Raw genomic sequence first — 11,970 nt, 5'->3', positions numbered from 1 at the left:
AATGCTAACTTGTCATCTACTTGTAGTTACAGTAATCATCGATTTCTATTTACGTATTTTTGCTTTATTTAGGTTACTAAATGCTTCGAAGAACTCCTCATATCTTAATGATAATTCAAAGGGAGAGGCAAGTGAATTCACACGACATACATTCATTATTTTTTTTGTTTGTCCTCCTTAACCACACTAATAAAACTCCCGTGCATTACATAAACAATAGAGACCAATCTTAACACAAGCCCACATGAAAGTACATTGACAGCTATCAAACATCCTACTAATGCAACACAACTGAAAGCACTTCTTTTGTACACTTATCCTCTGTGCTCTTGTCTCTAAAAATAATTCAGTTGAACCGTTGAGCCTAAAACTAATTCACGGAATCCCCATTGACTTTATTTAAAATGGAATTAAGCACTCCTAATCCACTACTACTTTGAAGGAATATGAAGGATTAGGTGGTTCAACAATCTGTTTAATTGTCTTGACATACTTCAGTGAGCTTGCTGAGCTAAAAAAAGGCTTATAACCAATGTTAATAAATAAGAATTCACGTATCCCGGATCTCAATGAATGAAATATTTCAGTTAAAAATGTTTTTTTTGTTGTTGTTGTTTTTTTTAAATTCGAAACCCAAATAATGTAAGAACGATCAATGGATTATAGGCAAAAACATTTCAAGGCAACTCATTATGTAGCTCAGTAGTGTGTGTGACCTCCAAATGACTGTATACACGCCCTGTTACTGCTGCGATGACAGCTCGTCTCCTCTGGGATCTCCTCCCAGATCTGAATCAGGGTATCATTCAGCGCTTGGACAGTCTGCCTCTTTACACAACAGAAGGTGAAATTGTTTCATCCATCCATCCATTTTCTTTTACCGCTTATCCTCACTAGGGTCACGGGCTGCTGGAGCCTTTCCCAGTTATCTTCGGGCGGGAGGCGGGGTACACCCTGAACCGGTCGCCAGCCAATCGCAGGGCAATTCACACCTACGGGCAATTCAGAGTCTTCAATCAACCTACCATGCATGTTTTTGGGATGTGGGAGGAAACCGGAGTGCCCAGAGAAAACCCACACAGGCACGGGCAGAACATGCAAACTTCACACAGGCGGGGCCGGGATTTGAACCCCGGTCCCCAGAACTGTGAGACAGATGTGCTAACCAGTCGTGCATCGTGCCGGCTGAAATTGATTCACATTGGCTAATCCTTTCACGAGTGTCACAGACTTGAAGTTACATGAAGTTGAATGTCTCTCCCTTTTGTTAGTACTGTGTTTGCTGAAGAACAAAGATGATATTGTATTTGGGTGTTTGTACATAGTGTACTGTACTGTACTGTAAGTTTATTTATTTATTTATTTATTTCAGTCTGTAGCACTGCAGAAGAAGCTTCATCACTTGGAAGTGCAGCTGAATAATGAGAAGCAAGCCAAAGACGATCTGGAGCACAAATTTAGGTACATGAGCTGAAGCTGACAAAGCCTGACTTATTGATGAGACTAAAGTTTCTTATAATTATTTATCTGTATCACTTCAGAGCTGCCACTAGTCGTCTGGACAAAGTCTCGAAAGAACTTGAAGATGAGGTAGAACAATAACTGATGAGAAACTTGCTGTACAGACAGATTTGACTTGAATATTTTACATTGCAATATTTTGCTGGAGATACAATCTAGTTTTCCTTCTAGGATAGTTGAGCTTTACACGCTGAATTAATTTTCATTGTTTTTTTGGTAGTTTTTAGTTTTGTTTCAGTTGAATGAGAGTGCTTCTGAAATGGTAACAACCACATAAAATGTCTGTGGGGTGTTAAAGACTTTTTATTATAATTTGTCATTAAAATAGTGATAAAATCACAGGACTGAGAAACGAACACTATTTACATTTAGTGCAACACAAATGGTTACTTTTAGGTGACCAGCAGGAAGAATTTGGAGTCAAGCATGAGGCAGCTGGAAAGGGAGAAGGCCCTTCTGCAGCACAAGAGCCTGGAGAGCCACCGCAAGGCTGAGAGCGAAGCTGACAGGAAACGCTGTCTGGAAAATGAAGGTGACAACAGAAAGTAACTATATGACTTCATGCCATTACATTTTTGGGATCCTTCTTTGAAGGCAGTCATTGAATAAATGTGATGAATAATAAAATCATTCAAATCAACACAATTAACATATTATTGCAATAATTGAAAATGAATATAGTTGTCTTTAATTTTAAAACTTTATCAGGACCTTTTTGTTCTTGGTTAAGGTGAAGAAACAATGAGTCATGTGATAAAGTGGCCTACACTTTTATTATACCTTGTTTTCCAGTCAACAACCTTCGTGATCAGCTAGATGACCTAAAAAGAAGAAATCAGAATTCACACATTTCTAATGAAAAGAACATTCATCTGCAGAAACAGGTCAGTCAGTTTTTTTCTTGAATATATTTACATATTATTCATTTATATTTTCATTTTCAGTTAAATATGAACAAAACGTATGCGTAGCGATGTTCTCTAACAGTTTACGTGCTTTGCAAGCCACAGATTAAAGTTACTAGTGCTTGGCTTCTCTACACACTGAAGTTGCTAAATTGCTTTATGCTTTCCTGTCAAAATTTTAGATTTAAGAAGAGTTTTTTTGTTTTGTTTTTTTGTTTCAAAATTATTCTCTCTCAGCTGGAAGAAGCCAACATATTGCTGCGGGCTGAATCTGAGTCTGCAACGAGGCTTCGTAAAACCCAGACAGAGAACAGCAAACAGCTGCAGCAGCTGGAGGTGAACACGCGAGAGCTGCAGGACAAATGCTGTCTGCTGGAACGCAGCAAGTTAAGCCTCGAGAAGGAATGCATCAGCCTGCAGGCCGCCCTGGAGACAGAACGCAGGGAGCACAGCCAGGGCTCAGAGACCATCAGTGACTTGATGGGTGCGTAAGATTAATGCTTTACTCAGCACAGGAGTTGGACGCCACAGTTCTAAACGACCAACACTTACAGCTTCAAAAATCACCTTAAACATTTGAGAATGAATTTGTGCAAGAAAGGTTAATTGTACACTTGTTGGGATAAATTAAATTTGTTCTGTACCGCTGATACCTGACTAAAGAAACAAAATTTAACTACCTTAGAATCAATTTTATCTCATTGTGTAAATTGAAGTGTGGTTATGTGATCCCTGTAAGGTTGGCAATTTTTATTTAACCAGGATACAAACTTGCAGAAATGTTTGCAGTTATTAAAAGAGAAAAACTGAAATATCAGTATTCAGACCAAAATTGTGGTAAGGCACAGACCTGGCCAAGGTTACAAAAAAATTCTGCTGCACTTAAGTTTCCTAAGAGCACAGTGGCCGCCATAATCCTTAAATGGAAGACGTTTGGGACGACCAGAACCCTTCCTAGAGCTGGCCATCCGTCCAAACTAAGCCATCGAGGGAGAAGAGCCTTGGTGAGAGAGGTAAAGAAGAACCCAAAGATCACTGTGGCTGAGCTCCAGAGATGCAGTTGGGAGATGGGAGAATGTTCTAGAAAGTCAACCATCACTGCAGCCCTCCACCTGTCTGGGCTTTATGGCAGAGTGGCCTGACGGAAGCCTCTCCTCAGTACAAGACACATGAAAGCCCACATGGAGTTTGCTAAAAAAAAACAACACCTGATGGACTCCATCCATCCATTTTCTGAGCCGCTTCTCCTCACTAGGGTCGCGGGCGTGCTGGAGCTTATCCCAGCTGTCATCGGGCAGGAGGCGGGGTACACCCTGAACTGGTTGCCAGCCAATCGCAGGGCACATAAAAACAAACAACCATTCGCACTCACAGTCATGCCAACGGGCAATTTAGAGTCTCCAATTAATGCATGTTTTTGGGATGTGGGAGGAAACCGGAGTGCCCGGAGAAACCCCACGCAGGCACGGGGAGAACATGCAAACTCCACACAGGCGGGGCCGGGGATTGAACCCGGGTCCTCAGAACTGTGAGGCTGACGCTCTAACCAGTCGTCCACCATGCCGCCCTGAAGGACTCCAAAATGGTAAAAAAAAAAATACGATTATCTGGTCTTATGAGACCAAGATATAACTTTTTGGCCTTAATTCTGAGCGGTGTGTGTGGAGAAAACCAGGTACTGCTCATCACCTTTCCAATACAGTCCCAAATGTGAAGCATGGTGGTGGCAGCATCATGCTGTGCGGGTGTTTTTCAGCTGCAGGGACAGGAAGACTGGTTGGCATTGAAGAAAAGATGAATGCGGCCAAGTACAGGGATATCCTTGACAAAAAACCTTCTCCAGAGTGCTCAGGATCTCAGACTGGGCCGAAGGTTCACCTTCCAACAAGACAATGACCCTAAGCACACAGCTGAAATGAAAAAAGAGTGGCTTGAGAACAACCCCTCGACTGTTCGTGAATGGCCCAGCCAGAACCCTGACTTAAACCAAATCGAGCATCTCTGGAGAGAACTGAAAATGGCTTTCCACCAATGTTCACCATCCAACCTGACAGAACTGGAGAGGATCTGCAAGGACAAATGACAGAGGATCCCCAAATCCAGGTGTGAAAAACTGCATCATTCCTAAAAAGACTCCTGGCTGTATTAGCTCAAAAGGGTTCTTCTACTAAATACTGAGCAAAGGGTCTTAATACATATGGCTGTCTGATATTTCAGTTTTTCTTTATTAATAAATCTGCAAAAAATTCAACAATTCCGTTTTTTTTTCTGTCAATATGGGGTGCTGTGTGTACATTAATGAGGGAAAAAATTTACTTTAATGATTTTTGAAAATGGCTGTAATATAACAAAGAGTGAAAAAAAGTAAGGGGGTCTGAATACTTTCGATACACGCTTTATGCCATTACAACCATATAGACAGATAAAATAGGCACCGATGAAATAAAATCTTCATTAACCACACACACATTAGTGTTTTGGTGAACATTTACAGCCATATAAGTTTGTGATAATTTCATTTCAAGGCCTCTAAAAACATTCATGAGAAAAACCCTTTTTGTAAAGTTGTAAGTATTTGGAGCTTTAACATTGGAGGCCTTTTCCCCAGATCGGTTATGACCATAATTGCAGATGACAGGAAAGGGTTTTGTGATCTCTATAGGACCATGGTTTGTTTTCCTTTATGATGTTGTGAAGACTTTGAGGAACAGTGCTCTATGATGGACAATACAATGCATTGAGACGCTCAGCAGCACGTACAGGAGCTCATCATAGTTGAATAAGCTGTCTCCTTTAGGACTTAAATGAGAGGCAAGTCTTCATATGAAAATAAAAGTCATTTTAGTCATTTTTTTACTTGCTGAATGTGTGGCATGAAACAACTGAAATATTTATAATAAAATACCTCATTGGGGTACAATTTTATTTTGGAATCCCATATTGGTACTACTTACCTCAGAATCATACATTTAGGCTGCTAAATTTACTAACTAGTCTTAGAACTGTCAGAGATTATGGTAGTGTGTCAAAGGACGCTCCATAATGATTAAAAAGGATATAATCTGACCTCAGATGGCCTAGATAACTTAAGTCTATCACCTCTCTACCAGTCACAATGTTCAACTGTTAGTCTTCGAACTTAGAGACATTGTTTCTCTACATTTCAGTACTCACTTACACAATATGCATTGTTGTCCGTGACAATTTATCAGTTAAATATGACGAGCAAAACAAACAACACTCATTTGATCACCACTGCTGCTATTTGTCATGATTATTTGATTGCACCAAGAGTACCCACACACTAGCTGGACTTGCTAAACTCAATAAATTTGAAACCCTTCGTGGTTATAGTTTGTTTAAGTTGAAAGTGTGTGTTGTGTGGAATATTTACTCACCATATCCATCTTGTAGGGCGTATCTCTGGCCTTGAGGAGGAGGTGCAGCAGCAGAAACGAGCTCTCTCCAAAATGGAGACTGAGAAGAGGCATCTTCAGGAGAAGCTCACTGACTTGGAAAAGGTAAACATCATCATCACACCAAATACATGTCTGTTTGAAACTAACTCTCTCAAGCAAAATTTTTCCTTTTATCATTATTCGCTTCCATATGTGGTTCTGGACTCTTTGGTATCTTACCTTGGGCATGGGTGACAGTTCCAGCTTCGTATTGCCTGTTAAAACATGTTTGCGCTTATACACAGGAGAAGAGCAACAAAGAGATTGATTTCACCTACAAGCTGAAGGTGCTGCAGCAGGGGCTGGAGCAGGAGGAGAGCTCCCATAAAGCCACCAGGTCTCTGCTGGCAGACAAGAACAAGATAAAAGTAACCATCGAAGGTGCAAAATCAGAGTCTATGAAGGGTAAGATTCTCAAAGTTTACTTGTTCAGAATTTGTCTAGTAACGGTCCTGATGCTTGGTCCATCCTAGAAAAAGGAAGAGTGTATGAAACATTTAATCATTGTGAAATGTCCCTTAGTACTGAATATATCTTGATGTATCCTTATACAACCCAGAGATGGAGCAGAAGCTGGCAGAGGAACGAGCAGCCAAGCTGCGGCTGGAGAACAGAATACTTGAACAGGAGAAGCATAGCAGCATGATGGACTGTGACTATAAACAAGCTCTTCAGAAGCTGGATGAGCTGCGCAGACACAAAGACCACCTCACGGAGGAGGTGAGTAACTGTTCTCAATCAATATTTTATATATATATATATATATATATAAAAATAGACTTTATTCAGTACTCAGATTTTAGTCTTGGGCTGTATGGAAATGAACACTTCAGTATACATATACTGACCACAACACGGAGGTATTGGTTTATTGGGACTCACATGGGTTGGGATTTTGTTTATTTGTAAAAGGAGAAACTGATTAATTAGAGTATCACAAAAGGAAAAGGCAGTCTCTCTTTATTTGCCAGCATTTTTGTCCTGTTGTCCTTGCCTACAGGTGAAGAATCTAACGTTGAAGATTGAACAGGAGACCCAGAAACGTAACCTGACACAGAACGACTTGAAGGCCCAGAATCAACAGCTAAATTCTTTGCGAACGTCCGAAAAGCAGCTCAAGCAAGAAACAAATCACCTACTGGACATTAAACGCAGCTTGGAAAAACAGAACCACGAGCTCCGCAGGTTAGTTATTTTTTATTACCACTTATTTTGATGCATGTTTCTTAGTTGGACATGCAGAGAGGATGGATCGCAATAAAAATGCCCATTTTGTCTACAGAGAAAGACAAGACACAGACGGGCAAATGAAGGAACTCCAAGACCAGTTAGAAGCTGAACAGTATTTTTCTGTGAGTCTATTCCCCTTAAAATGTTTCACTGTTAAAAATTAGTTCATTATACTTTTATATTTTGTAATGTGACACCTAAGCATCCCTTTTATTTTTATCCAATGCATCTTTTTTTATATGCAAACTGAATAAAACCATCAGCAATAAAATAAAATACATATAAATTATAAAAACATAAAGCAATACATTCTACTTAGTGTAGCAATCATTTATTTGACCTGTGTTTTTTTATTTACCAGACTTTGTATAAGACCCAGGTTCGTGAACTAAAAGAGGAATGTGAGGAGAGGAACAAACTCTTCAAAGAGGTGCAGCAGTCGCTTCAAGAACTACAGGAGGAGAGGTTATTTAACTTTTAAAAAAACAATTTCTGCCCTAGTGAGGATAAGCGGTTCAGAAAATGGATGAATGGAACATGACAGACAAACTAACAATTGACGATGATAATATAGCATAGTTTACATTCAGACATTTTCTCCAGCCAGTTTTTCTTTTTTGACATTCTATTGCTAATAGCAGCCTCTAGTGGTACAGTGTACTGATTGTAGTTCAGTCCATGTACCCTCCAAATGAAATGACTATAGCTGGCTGGATACATTTCCAAAAATAATTAGAATTATACATGATTATGTTCAGAATCATTAATGTTACATGTAATATTTTCCTACACTAAAAGGGAAATGTTATAAAAGGAAAAAAATCCCTGTGCCAAAGTTACTAGTCCTTTGTAGAGGTACGTGATAAGGTCCTGTTAATTCACATTCTAAATTACAGGCTTGATGAAGTATTTATATCATAGGTTTGTGGATGGCTGATGCTCAGCCTTTCATTTGTGAATCTTTCAGAGATTCTCTGGCTGCCCAGCTGGAAATCACACTTACTAAGGCTGACTCAGAGCAGCTAGCTCGCTCTATTGCTGAGGAGCAATACTCTGATCTGGAAAAGGAAAAAATCATGAAGGAGCTGGAGCTGAAGGAGATGATGGCCCGCCATCGTCAGGAATTGTCAGAGAAGGACATCACCATCAATTCGGTAAATTTTGAAGTCTGTATGTGTGCGGCATTTAATACTGTGACTAAAAGTGACGCACAAAGATACCATATCTGTTGCAATATTGTTGATGTTATAGTTGGAAGAAGCCAATAGGACCCTGACCAGTGATGTCGCCAACCTGGCCAATGAGAAGGAGGAGCTCAACAATAAAATGAAGGAAGCCCTTGAAGGTATTGACATTTATTGTTTAACATACAATTCCACTAAAACTAGTCATCATTGCCGCGTTTTGAAAAAATCCAGAAACAGAGAAGTCCAAGGATTGGGAGCAGCATATAATTCAGATGAAGCACACATTTGAGAAGCAGCTGCAGTCTGAGAGGACCCTGAAAACTCAGGTTTGTGATGTTACAACAACAGCCATGCAAAGCTGTGTTTGTTCCAACATTTCAAGGTGCTTGTTTTACACCAGTCCATTTCAGGAATTGGATTTTTAAAAACTAAATAAATGTCCATCGACAGGCCGTAAATAAGCTGGCAGAGATCCTGAACAGAAAGGAGATACGTGGTGGAAGTAGTCGCCGTGGCAACGACACAGACATGCGCCGCAAGGAGAAGGAGAACAGAAAGCTGCAGCTGGAGCTGAGATCGGAAAAAGAAAAGCTCAACAGTACCATCATAAAATATCAGCGAGAGATCAACGAAATGCAGGCGGTGAGTAGAACACTCTCAGTTTGGTTTTGCATTATTCACAAGACATTTTGGATGAGCTGATTGAGTTGGTATAGTAAGGTTTTTTAATATGCACCACAATGGTTTACACATCTTTTTTCAAAGTTAATGTTGGGGCATAATACCACCTTCTGTCAGTATATTTGAACACACCTGTTTCCTTTTTAATTGTGCTTTGTAGCAATTGGCAGATGAGAGTCAGATGCGCATTGAGCTCCAGATGGCTCTGGACAGTAAAGACAGTGACATTGAGCAGCTGAGGAATCTCCTCCAGTCACTCAGTGTTCAATCAATGGACTCTGCCAGCATCAGTAGTGGACCGGATTTTGATGCAGATGATGCCTTTACAGGTAAAAGTAAATTAAGAGATGCACAATACACTGTATTCACATAAAATACATTTTTAAAACAGCATTTACTCGGAGTTCAATTAAAAATATAAATCGTGCTTACATGAGCCTAAGGATTTATTTTTCTCTTAGAAACAAGACTTGAAGGGTGGCTTTCCCTCCCTGTGCGTAACAACACCAAGAAGTTTGGATGGGAGAAAAAGGTAAACAAAAACTGATAAGTGAAACGTAAAATGGGAATGTTTTTTTTTTTTTTTTTTTTTTTTTTTTTTATTATATAAATCATGTTCTCTCCTCTTGCTGTAGTATGTTGTTGTGAGCAGCAAGAAGATTCTCTTCTACAAGAGCGAACAAGACAAAGAGCAGTCCATTCCTTATATGGTGCTTGATATAGAGTGAGTACAGCACCTGAATTGAACTGCAGAAACACTAGGTCGTTTGTCAATTACATGATTTAGATTACTTCCTGAGAGTGAAGCCTGTATCACTCAGTAGTGCAGCAGGGGGCATATATGATTCCTTTTTTTCTTTTTTTTCCTGCACAGCAAACTCTTCCATGTGAGGCCTGTCACTCAAACAGATGTGTACCGAGCTGATGCCAAGGACATTCCAAGAATATTCCAGGTTTGTAATTGCAACGTCACTCTTTGAGGACATACATCGGGCCACATACACTACATTTAAAGATACACTCCCCTCCAAAAGTACTGGAACAGTGAGTTTATTTTTACTGACTGAGTGGTTTGGCATTTAAAGATGAATATGGGACATGGGTTTTTGTTTCCAGGTATTTACCTCTGCATCTGATACACAACTTAGATGATTATTTGTAACAAAACTAAAGTGATATGACTTAATATTCAGTTGCAAATCCTTCGCTTTTAATAGCCGAATCAAGCCTTTACTTGGTCTTACCTGTTCGACGTCAGTTACTCAGTACATCAGTGGTTTCTTTCTTAATCAAGACGTCCAAATGGTTGTATTGTCTGTGGACAACGTTTTTCGGCTCTGATAGTGTTTTCATCTTTTCTCAGTTGCATAATTACTTGTGATCCACCATTAGACATCTGTCTCATTACACCTCTAACTAGTACAACTGTTCTTTACTTACTATCTTCTTAGTTGTGTGTCTGATCCAGATGTGAAACATTGACCTCTTGTTTCATATTCATCTTTTGATGCCAACGCCAAATGCCTGACAATGTGCAGCCCAAATAAAGAACCCACCGGGGCACGGAACACACAAACTGATGAAGACAAGCTGTAGAGAGACGTCGGATCCAACATATTTTTGCTGGCTTTCTAGCGCTGGTCCTTGTCATTGGTCTGTGCATCCTTCACACTTGAGCTGAAATGAAATGAACCACACCAGACATCACTTGCACGTGCACCGAGGCCCAACCTCTTCAAGCGGTCTCGGTTGTTGGTTGTGCACCAGGGTTAAGGTGATAGCATTAACAGTTCATTTGAACCGAACCACATCTGACAAGAGTATAAATCAGGGTCTCTATGTCATCAGCAAAACAAACAGAAACAAGGCAAAAACCAAGTACTTTAGAACAAAAAGATCCAATACTACACTATTTCAGCAATACTGTTGCTGATGTATGGATTTTCCCACTGAACTGGAATGGATTCAAAAGAATAAATCAAATGCTTTGACCAGCGCATGCTGAAGTGCCCAAAAATGGAAAAATAAATCGATAATTATTTGAGAGAGATGGTTTAAATAAACATCAGTTGAAGACAAAACAAAATTTCACCCCTTCAGATTCTTTATGCCAATGAAGGTGAGAGCAAAAAGGAGCCTGAATTTCCTGTAGAGCCTCTGCCAATCGGTGAAAAGTCCAGCTACATCTGTCACAAAGGCCACGAGTTCATTCCCACGCTTTACCACTTCCCCACCAACTGTGAGGCATGCACCAAACCACTATGGAACATGTTCAAGCCTCCGCCTGCTTTGGAATGTCGGCGCTGCCACATTAAGTGCCACAAGGACCATATGGACAGAAAAGAGGAGATCATCGCTCCTTGCAAAGGTAAAGTTGATCAAGACAATTTTTCCAGTGTAATAATTAAATAATTAAAAAACAAACACTTCATGTCTTCAGTGAACTATGACGTGTCTACGGCCAAGAATCTGCTGCTGCTCGCCATGTCTCAGGAGGAGCAGCAGAAGTGGGTGAGCCGTCTGGTCAAGAAGATTCCCAAAAAGCCACCACCACCTGAGAACTTTGCACGCTCCTCACCACGCACTTCCATGAAAGTCCAGCCCAGTCAGTCCATTAGGAGACCCAGTCGACAGCTCCCCACCAGCAAGAGCAGGTAGCAAAATACACTAATTGTTTCCAGGTTTTACTTGATGGCTGTTCTCTACAATGGAGAAGTGGAAATGGAAAACTTAGAAACACTATTTGAGAGAGTTTGAATCAAAGACAAATTTAAAGGTGATACGTTTGTAGATTACCTGAATGACTGATAGACTAGTTAGTAATGCCAAGCCTTCACATTCCTCAATTGAGGTGTGCTTGTAAGGTCCCATCTTGAAGTTTGTTGTAAATCCTGCATTACCCTGCATTTAGGTCTATCTCCATTAATTACAATATTGAAGTAAAGTTATGTATGTCAGGAGTTAAATTAATGAAAAGTGAAACTCATT

At 40.1% G+C, this 11,970-nt stretch overlaps 1 protein-coding gene across 5 annotated transcripts in view; it reads left to right on the top strand.

Annotated features, from left to right (window-relative positions):
- rock2a (rho-associated, coiled-coil containing protein kinase 2a) overlaps positions 1-11,970 on the top strand; it is a 50,314-nt gene that overhangs the window by 34,565 nt on the left and 3,779 nt on the right. For 4 of the 5 annotated variants that reach the window (XM_061695897.1, XM_061695896.1, XM_061695895.1 and 1 more), the window contains 22 exons: positions 73-127; positions 1,373-1,461; positions 1,542-1,590; positions 1,918-2,053; positions 2,314-2,405; positions 2,664-2,910; positions 5,841-5,947; positions 6,130-6,289; positions 6,444-6,604; positions 6,885-7,069; positions 7,167-7,236; positions 7,476-7,579; positions 8,082-8,268; positions 8,366-8,459; positions 8,533-8,627; positions 8,752-8,943; positions 9,143-9,311; positions 9,444-9,514; positions 9,618-9,706; positions 9,857-9,935; positions 11,083-11,350; positions 11,423-11,636. In XM_061695897.1, the coding sequence (XP_061551881.1) occupies positions 73-127; positions 1,373-1,461; positions 1,542-1,590; positions 1,918-2,053; positions 2,314-2,405; positions 2,664-2,910; positions 5,841-5,947; positions 6,130-6,289; positions 6,444-6,604; positions 6,885-7,069; positions 7,167-7,236; positions 7,476-7,579; positions 8,082-8,268; positions 8,366-8,459; positions 8,533-8,627; positions 8,752-8,943; positions 9,143-9,311; positions 9,444-9,514; positions 9,618-9,706; positions 9,857-9,935; positions 11,083-11,350; positions 11,423-11,636 (2,913 nt within the window). The other variant, XM_061695898.1, reaches the window with a different exon arrangement.

Source organism: Phycodurus eques, chromosome 14 (genome assembly GCF_024500275.1).
Source record: "Phycodurus eques isolate BA_2022a chromosome 14, UOR_Pequ_1.1, whole genome shotgun sequence".
NCBI lineage: Eukaryota > Metazoa > Chordata > Actinopteri > Syngnathiformes > Syngnathidae > Phycodurus > Phycodurus eques.
The sequence above is the reverse complement of the archived record's forward strand: the minus strand, read 5'-3'. Positions and strand labels throughout refer to the sequence as shown.